Raw genomic sequence first — 21,091 nt, forward strand, 5'->3', positions numbered from 1 at the left:
TTCAGTCATGTCTGACTCTGTGCAACCCCATAGATGGCAGCCCACCAGGCTCTGCCGTCCCTGGGATTCTCCAGGCAAGAACACTGAAGTGAGTTGCCATTTCCTTCTCCAATGCATGAAAGTGAAAAGTGAAAGTGGAGTCGCTCAGTAGAGTCCGACTCTTCAGAATCCCATGGACTGCAGCCTACCAGGCTCCTCCGTCCATGGGATTTTTTCCAGGCAAGAGTACTGGAGTGGGTTGCCATTGCCTTCATCCTAGTAACTCTGAAGTCTCCAGTTTGTTTTAATTTTCACCTCCCAGCCACCATGTGTAAAATATTTGGAGGGTCAGGATGGGAACAGAAAGAACTTTGGTAAAGTCTCAAGAAGAATCTCTTGATTAAAATGAAAACACATAGTGGCCCCAGTTACGTTGCTTCCCTTACAGCCTAAGATGCCAAGAAATACCAGTGATGAGTATGAGAGGATGACACAGAAAGAAGCCCAAGCTGGCTGACCAGAAATGGGCCGGAGGGGGCTCCCTCCGCTCGCACCTCGAACGCCACGAGGTTCCTCTAAGCCCAGAGAGGAACACGTTTCCCTGAGAGGGCAAGAAAATACCCTGAGAAAAGGGAGGAATTGAACATGAAGGACCAGGAAGCAACCGTTTCTAACTGCCACACATGGCTATGTACAAAATCTGTTCAGATTGGAATTAACTTTTTTTTTTTTTTTTCACTTTTGCCAAGCTTGTGAGGGTTTATGAGACAGGCATGACCTTCAGGTGGGGGGAGTTGAGGTTCAGACAATCAGGCGGGGTCTGAACAAGACTGAGGTCTCAGCCACAGCGCCTGCCTCCGAATCCATCCACCCCAGAGTGCCCTCAACACAGGAAACATCCTTCTCCACTGCCTCTGGCACTTGTCAAGAAACACCTCTTTCTGGCGGGGGTTTGTCACTATCTTCCTTAAGTAGAGAATGAGGTCAGGGTTTAGGGACCATCCCAGGGACCACAGTCACCTGAATCACAGGGCACTTCACTGTTCCCAGAAGGCTCCGGGAGGGCTGGACGTACATGGTGCCCTGACGCCAGTCTTCCCAGCAAAACACCTTTCACCTGTGGCACTCAGGGCAGTTCTCTTACCTGCTCTGTCACGGCAAGGTAGGCCAGAACCAGGACCCCCACTTTGCAGATGGAGAAAGAGAGGCAGAGAGTGAGAGGAAGCAGCAGAAATGCCTACCCATCCCTGGTGGTTGCTTTCACTATGAAAGTTCATAGAATTCACTTGTTTGGGCCAGCACCTCTTATTGTTTTACAGGGGACTCTAGGGAAAAGAGAAAATGATTTCTCTCCTTAGTAACTTACCCAAAATGGGGAGCCGGCCAGGCGCTGGCAGGTGATGGTCTCCCTAATGTGGAGCAAGGGCCGCCTTCTGCACAGCCAGGAAGACGCAGGGCTTTGCTCTGTTTACTGGTCTTCTCCCGCCATCTAGTGGCCAAGAGCTGAGTATACATGCAAAGTCCAATCCTCCGATGCTATCTTGTCCCTTGCAATCCACACCCTGGAAGGGAGGATCCACTGGACCCTTAATTCATCTACCCCTTAGAATGAAACAAGTGAGAAGAAACCGATTGTCTGAGAACATGGTAAAGTTACCAAAGGGAGGCAGAAAACATAAGATGCCAAGTTTTAGCAAGTTGATCTCTTGCTGAAATTGGGTGGATAAGGTGCTCCAGCTCATCCCATCAACTCAACTTTGTTCTGAAGTGCAAAATTAGCTAGGCTTCAGGACAGACTCTACAAACAAGTCCTAATTTTACCAGCTGGCCCATCAGTGGTATTCCAGAACATTTATGTTTCTACTGCATAGTTCAGCTAAATTTATTACTCTCTGATTGGGACTTTTCGATTTTCAGTTCAGTTCAGTTCAGTCGCTCAGTCGTGTCCGACTCTTTGTGACCCCATGGACTGCAGCACACCAGGCCTCCCTATCCATCGCCAACTCCCAGAGTTTACTGAAACTTGTGTCCATTGAGTCGGTGATGCCATCCAACCATGTCCCCTTCTGCTGTCCTCTGTTGTCCCATTCTCCTCCGCCTTCAATCTTTCCCAGGATCAGGGTCTTTCCCAATGAATCAGTTATTCGCATCAGGTGGCCAAAGTATTGGAGTTTCAGCTTCAACATCAGTCCTTCCAGTGAATATTCAGGATGGATTTCCTTTAGGATGGACTGGTTGGATGTCCTTGCAGTCCAAGGGACTCTCAAGAGTCTTTTCCAACACCACAGTTTAAAAGCATCATTTCTTCAGTGCTCATCAAGTACCAATAAAATAAAAGGAATTTCTTGGCTCCTATAACTGGAAAAAAAAAAAATAAGAACCTGAAATCAAGGGAAACTTCAGGCATGGATTAATTCAGAAGTTTAAGTTGTCTCAGGGTTCTGGGTCTATGTCTGTGTGATTCTTTCCATTCTGACCTCCTCTGAATGTCGCCATCATGCCCAGGCTGAAGAACTCACTGCAGCAGAGCCAGGTCAGCCCTCATATCTTCAGGCTACAAGGTCCAGAGAAAGACAGGATATCTCTTCTAGTAGTACACAGAAAATCCAGGAAGCTTCCTGGTCAGAAGCCCTTGGTGAATATTTCTCCTCTCTGTGAGGACCAGGCAGTCTCATCCCTAAGTCAGTCACAATGCCCAAGGGGAATGGGCTCCTCTGATTGTGTAAACCAAACAGGGACCACTCCTGGAGCTGGGCTGTGATCAGTCTCGTACAGCACGCCTGGCTGCCGCAAAACGACATGCGGCATGGTCACAGAAAATGGGACCCTGAATTTTGACGGAAGAAAAGAAACAGATGCCGGGGACGTGGCCCATACAAGTGTGCACACTAATGGGTGGTCGCCAGTGTTTTCCATCATCTACCTCAATCAATAAACATGATACATATTTTGCTACCAATACAGCTTCTGCTAACGTAGCAGTATATTGTTCATCATAGAGCAAACGTATGTTTTCAAAAGCTGAAATAAAAGAAAAATTATAGTTTTATGTTTTATCTATTAACAGGGTTCAAAAAGCTTTTTGCCATCAAGTCTGTGGAAATACCTTATTCTCTTTTTAAAAATTCCAGCTTAATACTTTATGATTCAAAGGCCTAATCTTAGGTTTACATCTACACTTGGTATTAATGGCTGTTATAGCAAAACAAAATACTCAAATGTCGATTCAAGTTAGACAAATTATATTAATGGCTGCACCTCCTAATTCCTGATACTAGTTTTTCCAGTTCCATGCACCATTTATACAAAGTTGCCAAAAGGTTAAAAAAATAAATGAACTCTTAATTTGGAAGCTCATGAAATTTCATGTTTTGTTAAGTGTGCAGATGTGGGAATTTTTTTAAGTGACATCATTTTTGGCCACAAATCACATCTTGATGCAATATTCACAGACATGTTCAAAATGTTCTCTTTATAGCAGCAGTTACAGCTGTTGTAAAGCCGCTTCTTTCTCACTCTGATTTTTAAAACATCACTCATTCCTTCAAGGTACTGATTTGAAAAATACTCATTAGCAGAAAACTACTAAACTACTTATCACAGGAATGGTTGGCAAATTTAGAACAATTAAGTTTTTTTTCTTTGTCAAAGAAAAATGTATAACTCATCTTTAAGTCCCAAAATTCTTTTAAGCACTTTGCCATGAGCAATCCAAAAGCCTCTATGTGGAACAAAAGTTTTTTGTGGCCACATCAATCCTCCACCGTTTCATTTACAAAACTCTGTGAAGATCCTGCTACTGAAAGCTGTCTTTATAAAAGTAACCATGTCACTGACACCTTGGAACACTGAACTGTAGCACGAGGTGATTCACTGTGGGCGGATGGACAAGCCTGTCAAGTCTCAGCACTGTGGCTGCCACCTCGCCCTGAGGACAAGTCACGTGGCTCTGGGTGCCTGCCAGCAGGCCTCGAGAGGTGCTAAGGGAAAGCCTGGTTGTGAAAAAGAGTAAGACACTTTTTATTTCTAAGCTTTTGGCTTATTTCTAAATTTTAAATATGCTTTCCAACAAAACAGAACTTCCTGTACTTTTTTCCTGCATCTCAGGACCTGTCATGTGCCCTGGTAGTGCGTACTCTGCCCAGTTTGGAGACCGCTGCCCTCTGGTAGGACTTCAAGGATGCTAGTCTTGCTGCCATGGATTTCTAAGCTTCTTAGGAACAGGGGCTGGCTTGGACCTTCCCGTCCCTCCCAGGAACCCGGCACAGGGTCAGCTGCTCCATGATGCTGGATGAATGGATGCCGGCATTCTGCCAGCTGGAAGCTCTGGGATGTGCTGATGCCCATGCAGACCCAGATGTGGGGTAGGGCTCAGAGAGGAATAAGTCCCAGGCCCTGTTCTTGAGCCTTCCTCATGTACTGGCCTGCTGCTTCTGCTGCTGCTAAGTCACTTCAGTTGTGTCCAACTCTGTGCGACCCCATAGATGGCAGCCCACCAGGCTCCCCCGTCCCTGGGATTCTCCGGGCAAGAACACTGGAGTGGGTTGCCATTTCCTTCTCCAATGCATGAAAGTGAAAAGTGAAAGTGAAGTTGCTCAGTCGTGTCCGACTTAGTGACCCCACAGACTGCATCCTACCAGGCTCCTCCGTTCATGGGATTTTCCAGGCAAGAGTACTGGAGTGGGGTGCCATTGCCTTCTCCGGTACTGGCCTGAGGGATGTATAAACATGGGATGGCATACAACCCAGGGCAGAATGAAGTAGGAGCTGCTGAAGAAATGCTAGAAAGGTGTAGGAGAAAGGAGTAAAAGACCCTGTGTTCTTGTTCATTCTCCCTAGAAGGATTGTGAAAGGCTTCCTGGGGGAGGTGGCATTTTGTTCAGTGGTATAGGTTTTTGTACCATTGAAACAAGGAGAAAGGAGAGACAGAAGAGGATGAAGTGGCCTTTAGGAAAGTGAAAGTCGCTCGTTTGTGTCTGACTCTTTGAGATCCCATGGACTGTACCCCACGAGGCTCTTCTGTCCATGGAATTCTCCAGGCAAGAACACTAGAGTGGGTTGCCATTCCCTTCGCCAGCGATCTTCCTGACCCAGGGATCGAACCCAGGTCTCCCGCATTGTAGGCAGATTCTTCATCGTTTGAGCCACCAGGGAAGCCCTTCGTCAATGAGGAGGGCCTGTAGGGAGAAAGTATAGGTGGAGGATGGAGAGCTCACCAGATCACTCTCAAGGACAAACTAAAAATTCCACAGGTGGTGGGCTGGGACGTTGTAATAGTACTCCAGATACACTAGGCTTTAATAAAAATGTTTGCCTCATGGGAAGACGGTCATGAGCTGTGGACTCACAGATGTTCTTCCTCTTCCTCCCACATCAGTAGTGTGGTCCTTAACCTTAGGGTCCTTGCAGTAGCTTCCCTCTGTCCAGAATGCCCTCCCTGGAGGGTTACACGGCTGGTCCCGTGTCATTCGGGGATGTACTCAGATGCACTCAGATCCCTGCTCAGAGGGCTTCTCTGAGCTCCTAACTGAGGGGCGCTCAGGCACTTTCCACCACATCACCCTTCCTTTTTGTCTCAGCACTAAACACCCTGATGTCTCCTTGCTTATTTTTACGGCGATTTGTTAACAGGTGTCCCCCTCCCGCTCCTCCCACCAACAAATGCAAGGGTCAGGGCTGCTGCGATCACCAAGCACACATGTCGAGTGAGCGACCTTACCCAGGTCCTCTTAAAATACTTGCTATAAGGTCATTTTGAGGAAATGGTCCACCTTAAGATTATCCTAAATCCACTTATGGGAGAAAAAAGAGAGGGGGAGGGAGACAGACAGACAGAAGAATATAAGAGAGCGGTAATTGGTCCAAGGAAATCAGATGTATGAGGCTACCAGGCAACTTTAAACTCCTATTCAAATTAATTTCTGTGTTTTATGTACCTCTTAAAGATGCCTTGGGTTACAGAAAAATGTGGTAAAACTAATAAATACATTAAAAAATATTTGGGGTGTGTAAATTCTGAGTATTTGATTTTTTGGCAAATTTCTTTAGGAACATTAAAAGTATGGAGTCTTTCTCAATTTCAGTTAACCACAGTTTCTCTGAGAGCACTTCTTTGAAGTACAGATTCCTAGGCCCCTCCGCTGAAGATTCAGATTCATTACGTTTGGGGTGGGGTCCAATAATCTGTATGAAGCTTCCCAGGTGATTCCTCTGGTTCAGCAGGTTTGGGGAACACACAATACAGAAATCATCCTATACCATTATCTAGAAAACAGTATCAGTGGTTCACTCTACTGCTTGAAAGGTCATTCCTGTAAGGGAAACAGTATTGAAGAACTGTAAGATCTTATTTGAGTGAGTGAGTGAAAGTCACTCAGCTGTGTCTGACTCTTTGTGACCCCAAGGACTATTTGGTCCATGGAATTCTCCAGGCCAGAATACTGGAGTGGGTAGCCATTCCCTTCTCCAGGGGATCATCCCAACACAGGGATCAAACCCAGGTCTCCTGCATTGCAGGCAGATTCTTTACCATCTGAGCCACCAGGGAAGCCCGAGATCTTCCTTACAATTTGCTGATTATAATGCTGACACTAGGCCACACTCTCTCTGAACCTGCAGGATACCTCAAGGGGCCTCATGGGGGGCCGAGGGCCTTTGGCTTAAAGGAGGCCAGTGCAGGGCTTCCGTCTCCTCTGCAGCCTCAGTGTTACCAGCAGCTACTCCTGCGAGGGGGGCACCCTGGCCCTGACCCCGTCACCTTCCAGAGAGCAGGCCAGCACTCTGAGCCCTTCCCGGATTCCTGGAAGACGCTGCTACACGCATACGTGGAGCGACCTTGACTGTCAGGTTCTTAACGTAGCCTCCGTGGGCCCCTCAGGAATCCACGCAGCGGCCTCAAGGGTCTGTGTGCAGAACTTTGGCAGACTTTCAGTTACAGTGAAAGGGGTTTCCTGAGCATTCGTCCTATGTTCTCTGTGGACCCCACAACTCAGCTTAGAGAAATGAAGCCATTTTTTTCACAGCATCACAGTGACAATTGGCTGTGCCACCCCACAGCAGGAGGTCTGTGCTGGGGCCAGAGTTGGGGGCCTGCCTCTCGCTGCTGCAGAACACACACACACGGGGCGAGGTCTGCAGGAGGACACCTGAGGGTGAGAAGTGGGCTACCCCAGCCAGAGTCCAGGGTGGGAGTGCAGGGGTGGCGGTAGCCTCCAAGTTCATAGGTAGGTTCTTCAGGCCGCTACTCAGCCTCCGGAGGGAACTGGTGTCCACCCCTTTTCTTCCTTCTCCCAGCGTGGGTTACATCACAGAGGCCTCACCATTGGGGTGTAGGGGTCCCACCCTGAGGATGTAGCTCACCCACACACTGGATGTCTGTTTTGCCCCAAACAATGTTAGCTCTTCATATTTTGAGGATTATCTTTGTGCTGCTAAATCTGAGTATGTCAGTACCTCAAAGGTATAAGCAATTGCTTTTAATTCTACAGACTGTATTTTAATCCACAGAAATCAATTGATACTTCTTTAGCAATTGAATTTAATATTCTGCATGCTACAGAATTTGGTAAAAGTATGATAGGTTATTAGTGCAAAACAAGGGGCATGTTTCAATGACGTCAGCAGCTTTCACACTATGCACCCTGAATTTGGGGTTCTAAAGATGAACCATTGAGTCTGGGAGAATGAAGTTACATCCCAGTTCTCTCTGATCATTCAGAAGAGTAACATTCAAGTCACTGTATCTCCCTCTTCTGAATTTCCAAAGTACTCAGTATTTCTCATGGTAGCTATCACACTCTGCCCCATGTATCAGAGCTGTGTTTCCACACTCAGTTCATCTCCTGGACAGGAGGGGTGGGTCTTGTCACCCTGCAGCCTCTCCCCCAGCACACAACATGGCTCTGTCCTTTCCTCTGCCTTTTACTAACCTCCTGGCTGACTTAAGTGCTGTCAATGTTCCCAGGACACCTGGGCAAGCTGCCCTTTTGGCACTCCCTACACTACGCCCGTGTATTGTCCCAGAAGAGCAGCAGCTCATTGTGGTGAACGTTTGCCTCGTTCACTCTGGTGTGCCTAGCTCCTGGCAGAGGAGACGGCAAGTAAATGATGAATGAATGAATGATTAGTGATTATCTGTACACGATGTTTAACAGCTTTATTGGGATAGAATTCACATACCCTAAAATTCTACCATGCCAAGTGTACAGTTAGGTAGTTTTTAGTATATTCTCAGAATTGTGCAATCATGACCACACTCTCATTTCAGACCCCCTGAAATCATCCCTAGAAAAAAAAACCGGTACCCATCAGCAATTATTCCACATTCCTGCCACCACCTCTAGGCCCTACTTTGTGTCTCTAGGGATTTGCTCACTCTGGACATTTCACATATATGGAATCATACAGTATGTTGGCCTTTGTGGCTGGCTTTTCATTTAGCACAATTTGTTCCAGGTTTGTCCATGTTGTAGCATGTGCTGATACTTCATGTTTTAAATGCTGAATAATAACCCATTGTGTGGATATACCACATTATGTGTATCAGTTTATCAGCTGGAGGATATTTGGGTTGTTTCACTTTGGGGCTAACATGGATAATGCTGTCTATGAACATTCATGTACAATTTTTGTGGGGATATATATTTTCATTTCAGTTGGGTATATATTATACCTAGGAGGGGAACTGCTGAATTATACAGTAACTTTTTTATTTTAAATATTTATTTAATAATAAATAGTATTTTTATAATAATATTTATTTATTTTGGCTGTGCTGGGTCTTAGTTGTAGCATACAGGATCTCAGTTGCCTGTTGTTGTTGTTGTCCAGTCGCTAAATTGTATCCAACTCTTTGTGAGCCCATGGACTGCAGCAGGCCAGGCTTCCCTGTCCTTCATTATCTCCCAGAGTTTGTTCAAACTCATGTCCATTGAGTCGGTGATGCTATCGAACTATCTCATCCTCTGTCATCCCCTTCTCCTCCTGCCTTCAATCTTTCCCAGCATTAGGGTCTTTTCCAATGAGTCAGCTCTTTGCATCAGGTGGCCAAAGTTTTGGAGCTTCAGCTTCAGCACTGAGTCGGTGATGCCATCGAACCGTCTCATCCTCTGTCATCCCCTTCTCCTCCCGCCTTCAATCTTTCCCAGCATTAGGATCTTTTCCTGAGTCAGCTCTTTGCATCAGGTGGCCAAAGTTTTGGAGCTTCAGCTTCAGCATCAGTCCTTCCAATGAATCCTTTCCTTTAGAATTGACTGGTTTGATCTCCTTGCTGTCCAAGGGACTCCAAGAGTCTTCTCCAGCATCAATTCAAAAGCATCAATTCTCCAGCACTCTGCCTTCTTTACTGTCCAACTCTCACATCTGCACATGATTACTGGAAAAATCATAACTTTGGCTATAATGGACCTTTATTGGCAAAGTGACATCTCTACTCTTTAATACACTGTCTAGGTTTGTCATAGCTTTTCCTCCAAGGAGCAAGCGTCTTTTAATTTCATGGCTGCAGTCACTGTCCACAGTGATTTTGGAGCCCAAGAAAATAAAATCTGTTTCCTCTTTTTCCCCATCTATTTGTCATGAAGTGATGGGACCAGATGCCATGATCTTAGTTTTTTGAATTCTAAGTTTTAAACCAGCTTTTTCACTCTCCTCTTTCACCTTCATCAAGAGGCTTTTCAGTTCGTCTTTGCTTTCTGCCAAAAGGGTAGTTTCTTCTGCATGTCTGAGGTTGTTGATATTTCTGCTGGCAAGCTTGATTCCAGCTTGTGAATCACCCAGTTCAGCATTTCACATGATGTGCTCTGCATATAAATTAAATAAGCAGGGTAACAGTATACAGCCTTGATGTGAAACTTTCCCAATTTTGAACCAGTCCGTTGTTCCATGTCCAGTTCTAACTGTTGCTTCTTGACTTGCATACAGATTTCTTAGGAGGCAGGTAAGGTGGTCCAGTATTCCCATCTATTTAAGAATTTTCGACAGTTTGTTGTGATCCACATAGTCAAAGGCTTTAGCATAGTCAATGAAGCAGATGTTTTTCTGGAATTCTCTTGCTTTCTCTGTGATCTAACAAATGTTGGCAATTTGATCTCCGGTTCCACTGCCTTTTCTAAATTCAGCTTGTACATCTGGAAGTTCTCGGTTCACATACTGTTGAAGCCTAGCTTGAAGGATTTTGAGCATTACCTTGCTAGCATGTCAAATGAGCGCAATTCCCTGACCACAGATCAAACTTAGGCCCCTGCTTTGGGATCTTGGAGTCTTAACCACTGATCCACCAGGAAAGTTCCTATATAGTAACTTCAAATGTTTAACATGTTGTGAACTGCCAAGCTATTTTCCAAAGCTGCACCATTTTACATTTTCACCAGCAATCTCTGAGGGTTCCAGTTTCTCTACCTCCTTGCCAACCCTTGTTTTATCTCTCTCTCTCTGATTCTAGCCATCCTAGTGTTATGAAATAGTAGATCACTGTGGTTTTGATTTGCAACTCCCTAAGAATTACTGGGAGAAGGCAATGGCACCCCACTCCAGTACTCTTGCCTGGAAAATCCCACGGATGGAGGAGCCTGGTGGGCTGCAGTCCATGGGGTTGCTAAGAGTCAGACACGACTGAGCGACTTCCCTTTCACTTTTCACTTTTCCAATGCATGCATTGGAGAAGGAAATGGCAACCCACTTCAGTTTTCTTGCCTGGAGAATCCCAGGGACGGGGGAGCCTGGTGGGCTGCCGTCAATGGGGTCGCACAGAGTCGGACACAGCTGAAGCGACTTAGCAGCAGCAAGGAATTATCGAACATTTTTTCATGTGTTTATTGGCCACTTATATCTGTACACTATTTAATCAAATTATAAGCAAGAGAGCCTCACAGAAAAAGCTTCATAGATGAAGCCCAAAGAGTAGTGTTAAGTTATGGAAGGTTTAGCAACACCAGGTCTCAAGCACACTCCTGGCTCCTCCAGTGCTCTGTTCTGGCTCCCTGGCCCTTCTGTCAGGCCCTCTGGATCCGTGGAGTGGCCGGATTCCTTATGAGTCAGGATATGCATATGCCCTAGCGCTGCTTGATTTTATGCCTGTTGGCCATCTGTGTGTCTTCTTTAGAGAAATATCTAATTAGGGCTTCTGCCCTTTTTTGACTAGTTGTTTGTTTTAATACGGCTATATGAGCTGTTTGTACATTTTGGAAATGAAGTCCTTGTCAGGCGCGTCATTTAGAAATATCTCCTCTCAGTCTGTAGGTTGTCTTTTCATTTGTGGACTGGTTTCCTTTGCTGTGCAAATGATTTTAACTTTAATTAGATCCCATTTGTCCCACTCTTGCAGACTTTCTACAAACCCTCACCGCCAAGCCCCAAAATGTCTGTTGTCTTTGCACCTCTCTGGAGGTGTGCTGGAGAAATTCTGACGACTCTGTCCAAAATATATTCCATTCTTCTGTCTTTTGAGGGACCTCTGGTGCAACAAATTGTGTTGATCATACACCTCAGTTTAAGACACAATGACATCATTTGCCCAGGGGAGGCAGCCTTTTTATTTTTCCTCTTATCTACCATATTCAACCTCATTCCCTTCCTCCCATAAGCATCCACTCTAGTGTACGTTGTTTTCCTTTAATCTAGTGCCATAAATATATTTAGATTTTGTGCCTTAGAAAAATATTTAGTGTTATTTTTGTATGTGGGTTTCCAAACTTGGGGCTTCCCTTGTGGCTCAGCTGATAATTCTCCTGCAATGCGGAAGACCTGGGTTTGATCCCTGGGTTGGGAAGATCCCCTGTAGAAGGGAACGGCTGCCCACTTCAGTATTCTGGCCTGGAGAATTCCATGGCCTGTATAATCCATGGGGTCACAAAGAGTGGGACACGACTGAGCGACTTTCACGTTCACTTTCCAAACTTGTATTAATGGTGTTGAATCTACTCCCTCAGTGGTGTGTGACTGTTGTCCATACGTAAACACAGTTCATTGCTTCTGATGCTGCAGAGGATTTCCTTGTGGGCAGAGTCCACTTTCATTAGCGATTCATTCCCCTGGTGACAGACTCCAGGCGGCCTCCAGTTAATCCATCTCTTTGACACTCAGTTTTCTCATCAGACAAAAAGACTGGTGATGATAACACCTCCTTTACATAGTGACTGTGCCAATGGACACTTCACAGGTTTGCTAATCACCATGTCCCAGGTCTCTGCCATCCAAATTATGCTGTGAGGAGCAACCCTCTTCAGTGCCCCCACACCCACATCCTTCCTGTCCTAACCCTCAAGGTCCACAATGGCTCAGTAAATGCGGGCAGACAAGGCCATTAGCACAGGATTTGGGACTAGAAAACATATTTCCTGGCTGTGTTACCTTGGGCCTCCATTTCCTCATAGGAGGTAGGGATAATTATACTTTCAGAGAACTGCTGTAGACGAAACGAGAGAATAGAAGTGAGTGCTCTGCAAAGTGGGAAGCAATGCTAGGTTAGCCAGTCTGTTACTAGTGGGAGTGGAGAAGGCAGGAGAATCGGGGGAAGGAGGAAAAGCAGAGGAAGGAAGAAGAGGAACAGGCTCTGGGAGGCAGCAGGCAGGCCTTGGTGTGCCATTGGTCCCAAGCCCCAGGTCCCCTGAGGGTCACACCAGCAGCCTTGTCTCCCTGGGAAGTGCCCTGGTGCAGTCAGGAGACCCACATAGGCCCAACTCCGTGTGGATACTGGCTGTGTGGTCAGGGTTCGTCAACCCTGGCTTCACATTAGCATTCCATGGGGAGCGTTACCAAGTACTGACCAGATCCCCACATCTCACCAACTGCATCTGACTCTCCGGTGTGGGAGGTAGGCCTGGAAACAGCAACTTTTAAGAACCTCAACTCTCCAACTCTGTGTGATTCTTGGACTTTTTTGCTGTCATTTCTTCTCGCTGACCACAAGATGGTGCTCTCTTTCTGGGAAATCTCTGATGTTCAACAAACAATTCATTTTATTAATCCTGAAAGAATTAGTTTGAAATTAACAATTTTCACAGCATCTCATTAAGCCAGAATTCTGTGCCCAAGTTGTCCAGCCATGAAATGTGCACCTTTCCCTTCTGCTAGAGACCATACCAGGTTAGGACAGGTCATCTTGTGTTACAAAGCAGAGTAGGCATTTATTGTTGCTTTCTGATCAAAATCATTACAATCAATAACAACTAATATTCCTTTAATCTTTTACCATTTGCAAAGTGCTTTTTACCAACTATCCTCAGAATATGAGGATAGTTTATGAAATGGCTATTATCATTGTCATTTATAGATAAGAAAACCAAGGCTCAAAGCACTAGTTCAAGGTTACGAAGCAAAAGCTGACAGAACCAGGTTCAGGGCCCTTCCCACCTACTTGGATAAAGAGAGAGGTGCATCAGACACACCAGCTCTCAATGGATACAGCCCTGAGAGAGGAAGCTTCTCAGACCACCTCTGCAGCCTTCCTGAGCGGGCTTGGAAGACGGACGGACAGATGTCCTTCTGGAGTTTCACACTGTCACACACGGCACACAGGTCAGCAGATGATACGTTTGACTGGGTTCAGCGAGGACCTGGGGTGACGGATGTGAAGCTTCTAGTGCAGAGTAAGGTAGAGGCAGCAGAGACTCGAGAAGAAGACAGGCTGGATTACTTTAAACTTCCTTTTCCAGGAAAATGAACTGCTGTGCCAATGAGAAAGAAGAATCTGCCTTAAAGAAGAATTTAACAGACTCACCTCCAAAGAAAATAATTTTCTACCAGCCAGTGATGTCTTACGAGGCTAGTGGATCTGAGGAAGGTTATATACAAGATCACAGATTTACTACCAGAATTTCATAATCTATCAGGACCAAATGTCAGGACCCAGGACCCCAATTCCTCAGGGTGTTTTGATCCCAGATGAAGGAGCTGCAACTGTAGGCTCAAGTTACTTGGAGTAAGAAGAATGTTTTCAGGACAGAAGCAGTTACACGAAAGTTTATTAAGTCAGTATTTTGATCACTTTACTGACTCCAATGTACATCTTAGCAATTCAGTATGCTGTTGGACCCATTTTCTCTACCTCAGCTTCACTGTCTACAAGTGGTATAACAGTACCTATCTCACAGAATTATAAGGATCAAAATAGTTTATTTATAAAGCACTTAGAACCATGCCTGGCACATAGTAAGCGCAATGTGTTTCTTAAATAATGCTAAATAAATAAATGGATATGAATATGTCCATTTACATATTTTACAAATAAAATTTTAATTTGCCAAGTTTCAAGTAATTTTTAAATTATCTTATTTGCACACCTAAAGGTATAGGAAATATATTCAGAGGGCATAAAATAATGCTTTATGACTAAAACTTGAAATCCCACTGAAAATACATAAATTTGATTAGAACAGTACTAGTCTTTGGAGCCTTGTAAACATCAGAAATAGGTTAAAAATTCTTTAAGTCTACCATGTCATTATTACTGATGTTAACAGATAAGCCTATCCATGGTCTAAAGAAATACAAGAATAATGCAGTAATCAGATGTTTCTCTCTTTTTAAAATATTTTTCTTTGTCTCTACTTGATTTCTTCTAAATTTGGAAGTTAGTGGTCATTTTGGAGGCATTTTCCCAACAATAAAAACCCTCAGCATGACCCTTGGTCACCTCTTAAGTGAACGGGAGTGTAACACAGCAACAATCAGTTCAAACGTCATCTTCAAGTACAAATTAAAAGCAGTTCAAAAAGAGAGACACAGCATCTGCTCTGAGAAATTTCACATGATCCCAGGGAGAGAGACTGGAATGCTGAGACGGCAACTGGGGCGGGGCTTGGAAGAAGCAACACATATATTGAAATGTTGCTTTCCGATCTAGGAGTCATTTTCCTCTCATTTTGGCATTAATTTCCTTTTTAGTAGAACTATCATATTGTTTCAAGGTAACAGGTTTTCTTGAAGGCTTTTGCTTCTTTTTCTTGTAGGCTCTTTTATGAAACAATTTGTGGAAAGGAGATGGAATAACATTGTACCATTTCCAGCTACCTCCTGATAATCCCTCCTCTTTCCTTCTGGTACTTAGGCCGATATAACAGACCCTTACACTGTCTCCTCATCCCATCCCCACAGACCCCACTCTCAGCAAGCCCCTTCCACCAAGGCCTGTCCCACCAAGTGCAGACATGATCTGGGTACTCAGGTGGAACCTGAACTATAGTTTTACCTTGCAGCAACTGTATTTTAAAAGGAGTTTAAGTTCTTTAGTACCAAAATTATAAGGCATTTGCACTGAGAACTCCATAAGCTTCTGTACGTTTAGCTAGGGCCCTAACTAACAACACATTATTGTTTCTATGGAAAACTCAAATTCTCGTTTCAAATACGTGACCTCAGATGAACTTGTACAACAGAACTTGAGTGGGGGACTATTCACATATACCCACACACTCAAGGACAGCTCCTCTTTCTATCAAGCAGACTGTCCACCAGTCAGTCTGTCTAGCATTCACACTGTCTTTTTATTAAAGGATAACATATCTGGCCAAAAAAAAAACACCAAAACTGAAAACAAAAAGCTTAGATTGAAAGACTAAAATTAAATATTTTATACTTACTGAGTACAAAGTAATGGTTCTGTTGTAAATTTATTAAACAAAAAAGAATTACTCTTAAAAATGATCTTGCTTTTATAGAGGTGGTATGGTAAAAAACATAGTATGTGAGTTTTGTAGTTGTAAACTATGAATCTCCAGTCAAGCTGCTTTTCTGAGCCTCAGTTTTCTTGTCTATAAACAGGGATGGTTACATTGTCTCTTGAGGATTATATTTTTATGCAAGATTTAGAAATTTCTAGCAATAAATCTGGCACAGTGGTTATTTCCTGTCCTTTCTCCCTTGTAACCTGTTTAACATCTTTTTGAACTCACTGTTTCACTTCAATAAAAATATTTTCAAATCGCATTTAATTTTCAGAAGTTTTGATTTAAATGTTTCACTATTCTTGGGTACCCTACCTATCCATCTGATTGACTTAGGTTAAGGTACAAAATAGACTAGTATGGGTAGATTATTAACTTATAAATGACATAGTTTCAAGAGTTTACTTATGTTGATAATCGTAATCATTTATTTAAACTGACTCACCTGTGCCTACTCTCCCAAAATATTTAATTTTCACAAGATTTGTGGATTTCAATTCTTTTTCTCTTTTTTTTTTTCCTTGAATAAGGATTTAGACTCCTGTAACAACCTCAACCAAGGTTCCTTCTGTGAGTGACAGTTAGCAAAGTCAGGCTGTATTTGAATGAATCAAGGAATGACTTCCATGGAGGGCAAATCAGATTTCATTTAAGTAGATTCGTCAAGCGACCATTCTTTCCCATTTACTGTTAAGCCTGTCGCACTGCAGAAGCAGAGGCAAGGGTGGGAGTGAAATCTGCGAGCAGAGCAAACACACGTGAGCAGCGGGAAGGAGCTGTGGTCCACGGGGTGTTATGGCCTCAAGTGAGCAGAGTCCATTCTGCTGCTTAGTGTGGTCCAGGACACCACCCCTCCCGACACTCTCTCACTGGTCCCCATTCCTGGTATTTGTCTTCCGGGCTGTCAGAGTTGGGGGAATCTGCCTGTCGGTTGAAATTTGACACCCGTTTCTTATTCTATGGTTTCATAATCCTTCATTTTTTTCAGTCAGTTGTGTGTCCACTGGAGATCAGGTCCTGCCTGCAAAGCTTGAACTCAGGGTGAAAAACATACTCTCTGCTGTAAGGAAGCCTAAAGACTTGGGAGATTTAAAGTAATTTACAGCCCCCAACAATCACAGAGCTAAGTCCATCAGAAATCTCTTTTTGTTTTGAACTGAAATGTAAGGTTTTTTTCCTTCACTCTCATAAAGATGTGTTTCTATCATGCAGCTACCAGGTAGCCAAAAGGTCACAGATATCCAGACACCCTGTGTTTACAGAGTGTGTATGTATTCAAGGTTCATTCAGGTAGCTTAATATGAAACCAAAATGCCTGGTCCTACATTCAGCTTGATAAGAGTGCTGATTTTAATTGTGTGGTGTAGAAATAAGGCCAAATAAACAGGCAAAAAGTAAACCTAAAAATGGCTTTAACTTACTAAACCACTATATCTTTGACAGCAATTTTAGATAAAAATGGTCCAGAGGACAAAGTGCATAATTAATGATGAGAAAATGATTCCTTCCAGTCCCATAATAAAGAGTTCTCCCTGCAGTAATCATTTGCCCAGAGTTTTATTCACGCAAAAGGGACGGTTACTTCTTGCTTCTGTCTCCTTCATTCCAGTACTGTTCAGTCTGCATTTCTGTGAGTCGGGAAATTGTGCGCTGAAATGCAAAGATTTCCTCTTCTCCAGTAAACATGGCTAGTCCTTCCGCTGAGTCCTAATTATCAAAAAAAATAAAACAACAATCCAGCACCAATTAAAAGCTCTGCAACTAAAAATTTAAAGAACTAAGTACAAGTTTAAAAAATACTTTTTGAGCCTATATTATAAAATAGTCTAGAAATTTTTTTCATTAAATTAGACTAGAGAATCAACTAATTTTACCCAATAATTAGAGACTCAGCTAATATAAATTAGACTAGAGAATCAACTAATTTAAACCGGTAATCAATAAGCAGAACAAACTACCAGGAAGAAAACATTAGATGAATAATTAAAGCTGAAACAACACTCTAATATCCAAATAAGAAAACTTTTGCTCAGATGAAAGTTCTCTACAAAATCTAAAGGAAGGACATTCTAGACAGAAAAGGAATTCTTTCTGAAAAAGTGCATGCCAGAAAGAAGTCAGGACCTCCCTGGTGGCCCACTAGCTAAGACTCCAAGCTCCCACTGCAGGGGGCCCGGGTTCTATCCCCAGTCAGGGAACTAGATCTGTTATGCTGAAACTAAGACCCAGCACAGCCAAATAAACAAAAATAAATACATATTTTTTTAAAAAAGAAATAAGCAACAACAAAACCCAATAGTTTGGTATATCAATATGTGGCTGAGACTCTCCCTTGAAGCTTCACAGTCAGGGCCACGTTCCCAAGGGGAGGCCTGAGGGCTAATCTCTTTTTCCAACTTGGGTGACTGAGAGGCCTTCTGTGGACCTGGAGATTGTGTCTGGGAGCAAGCTTTGGGAAGGCCAGAGCTGTTTTTGGTCTTGAGCTGCTGGGACACTTGATCCTCCCACGTAGGTAGGGTTCAGCTGGGGAGCCCTCGTGAGGCTAGCAAATAACCTGGGACTGGTGATTTCAACACAGGCTATAGCCTGTGAGTGAACACTGAATCTTGCCTCTTTCCTTAGGAGTTTGCTATTATACTCTCAGAGAAAAGTTCTGCACTCCTAAGTTCAAATTACTGACCTACTGTAAAACTGCATGACCCTATAGCCACGTGCCAGGATTTCTTCATGTCTTATTGACCCTAAGTGCTGAGCGTACTTTGCCCTATATGTGAACTCTGATCAGAAGAAAAATTCAAAAGCCAATGATTTAAAGAACTTCAGAAACTGAGATGAAGTAGCCCCTTAAGTATATTCTTCCAAATTGTCAAAAGACATTATTTGGATGTATTGCTCTCAGAGAAATGGGATCACAAGCAGTTATGTATTTCTACATGTAGATTTAAAAATCATATTTTGAAGGTTCACTATTAAATAATTATTGGCCTCATTTTCCCAAACTCCTAAGAATGCATAATTTCAACTCAGGTCAATAAGGAATGGTTTCCTCATTCCAAAGGGTCTTTTACTACTGGGGTTGAAAGAATGGGGCTCCCCTCATTTACGGGGGGGTGAGTGTTTATAGTTTTAAATTTTTTACTAATATTTCAGTTGTCTACAGTTGAGAAATATACCATGTAATATTCATAAAGAAAAAGGAAATGCAAAGCCACTTCTGTTTGGCCTGGAGTGAATCACCAGACCCCCAAGCTCCAGGAGAACTGGGCCAGCATCAGCTGGTTTCCGACAGAGTGTCCTCAGAGCCTGGCACCCACAGGTGCTCCACAAATGTCTACAGAATGGGGTTAGGAGATGAATCGTGGATTTCTTTTTAAGCAAAGGGCCTTGTCAGGCACAAAGTGCTAGAACAGCCAGTCCACATGACTGGATACAGATCCAGCAGACACGAAGGAGGATATCCAGAAAAGGCAGCGCGGCGGGGCTGAGGGAGCCCAGAACCAGACGTGGGTGCCCGGTGGCCAGCTCTGGCCTGCCGCTGGTCAGTGGTGTAACTGCAAGCCCCTTAGTCCACCTCCCTGGACTTCACTTTTATCACAAAGATTCCTTCCACCACTCTAAGGCTATAATTCTCTATATTTACTGATGTTGAGGATATGTCTGCTATACTGGCTTTAGAAGAAAGCGGCAAATCAGTGGTTAAATACATACTGCATTCCTTCTTTAAAACGTAGCCATGCATCAAACCAAAACAATTAAGTTGTTTTATAATAAAAAGAGATTATGTTAATATCACCTACCTGGCTCAGCCCCAAATCATCCATCAGTATTCTGCTTTGCTCCAACTCACTGTCATGATGATCATACAAAAATAAGCTTGATATAGGAGCTGATGCAGAGCAAATTATGCGCACCTGAAACAGAGAAAACGAGCAAATGGTGTTACTCCTTATCTTTAACAAGTTGAAGGCAAAAACAAATTTCTCATAAAATAAAAATCTGTTATAACAGGGAGCTTAAGATTTTTGCTTTTAAATGGTTCTAAATATATGTAGCAAAATTGGTACTTGGTGAAATATACTTTTACGAGCTTACAGAATGTGTATTTATAAAGAACAATGCCTTGAACTCCTCTCTTTGAATCTAACTAACAGTCTTAACTTCATTTCTCCTTCTACACATTTTCTCCAAGTTCTATCTTTATTTTGGAAAAAAAGTATTTTAAAAGCTTCAATCTATCACTTTTTTCCTGTTTCATTAATCTGTTTTTCTAATTAGAGATTTTACCTAAATATTCAAAAGTTACCCTAAAGCTACTAAAATTTTTATTAATCTCCATGTTTTAAAGTCCACAAAAAGAGCATAAACAACATGTGGTTGTCAAAATTTCAAAACTGGCAGGACCCATCTACACTGTATCTTCTTCATTAATGGAAAAAAAAAAACCTTGCATAAATAAGTGAATACAGCATTTCTTTAAAATAGATTTCAATATTTGGAAAACCTTTTTTTCTATTTCTGGAATATCTCTAAAATGTAAATAGACACACCACATAACCTATATTCAGATAGCCTGGGATTCAAAAATTCCAAATGTATTTTTGAAACAAAATACTTTTTTTTAGGAAAACCTTTTGACCATTTTCTTACTTTTTCTAATAGTCTCTTTAAAGTGCTATTTTTAAACTGCACAGTACTTTACAAATACTTCCACACAGCTTACACCGCCTTCTAAAGTAGGGAACAAAGGTTTTAGGGGGCAGCTCCAGACCTGGAGAGTCTCAGCTTGTGACACCAGTCCTGATCTCTTCCAGTTCTAAGTCCAGTGGCTTTCCCATTACCTCTGAGGTTGACATTTTCACCTGACTGTGTGAAGCCCATCTCTATGCGCATCAGAGATGCTCCCCCGATGCACTGGTACCCCTTTGCTGCACATGTGACAGCTAAGTCCAGTGCACCGCTCCTCTGATTACACCCTGAGTTACCAGAATCTGCCTTTCTATCAGCATCCAGCCGGACATCCTTGAAAAACACTAAGCTTGGCATGAATATTTCTTGATTACATAAGTGTTTGAGTGAATGTCCATGTGTAATCACACACCAGAAACTGCTTTCACAACTTAATAAATTTTATGTCCGCTAGATTAAAACATACTCTTCCTGATGTTTCAGGAGATCTGAATTTGTTTTCAGGATTCACAGCCATCCTTTTAAAATCATTATTTAAGTAAATATGCTGATATCCATGGACATAGGAGCCTGGTGGGCTACAGTCCATGAGGCTGCAAAGAGTCAGACATGACTGAGCAAACACGCGCTATCAATATTTTAAAACAATGTATTGATGTTTGGAACTAGTCTTTCCATATACAAATGACCTTCTACCTCCTCTTATAAATTATTTTAACCACAAATGACACTTTTTTCATTACTTAGATGGAAATGTCCTTATT

General features: G+C 43.1%; 1 protein-coding gene across 2 annotated transcripts in view; it reads right to left on the reverse strand.

Moving 5' to 3' along the window:
• Positions 1 to 17,190: 17,190 nt before the first annotated feature.
• The window catches only part of AFG1L (AFG1 like ATPase), a 195,694-nt gene continuing 191,793 nt past the window's right edge, over positions 17,191 to 21,091 (reverse strand). For both annotated transcript variants that reach the window (XM_068985371.1, XM_068985370.1), the window contains 2 exons: positions 19,439 to 19,552; positions 17,191 to 17,348 (listed from right to left, as the gene is read on the reverse strand). In XM_068985371.1, coding sequence (XP_068841472.1) covers positions 17,220 to 17,348; positions 19,439 to 19,552 — 243 coding nt within the window. In that variant the 3' untranslated portion in view covers positions 17,191 to 17,219. The remainder of the gene's footprint in view (positions 17,349 to 19,438; positions 19,553 to 21,091) is intronic.

Source organism: Capricornis sumatraensis, chromosome 13 (assembly GCF_032405125.1).
Source record: "Capricornis sumatraensis isolate serow.1 chromosome 13, serow.2, whole genome shotgun sequence".
Lineage (NCBI taxonomy): Eukaryota > Metazoa > Chordata > Mammalia > Artiodactyla > Bovidae > Capricornis > Capricornis sumatraensis.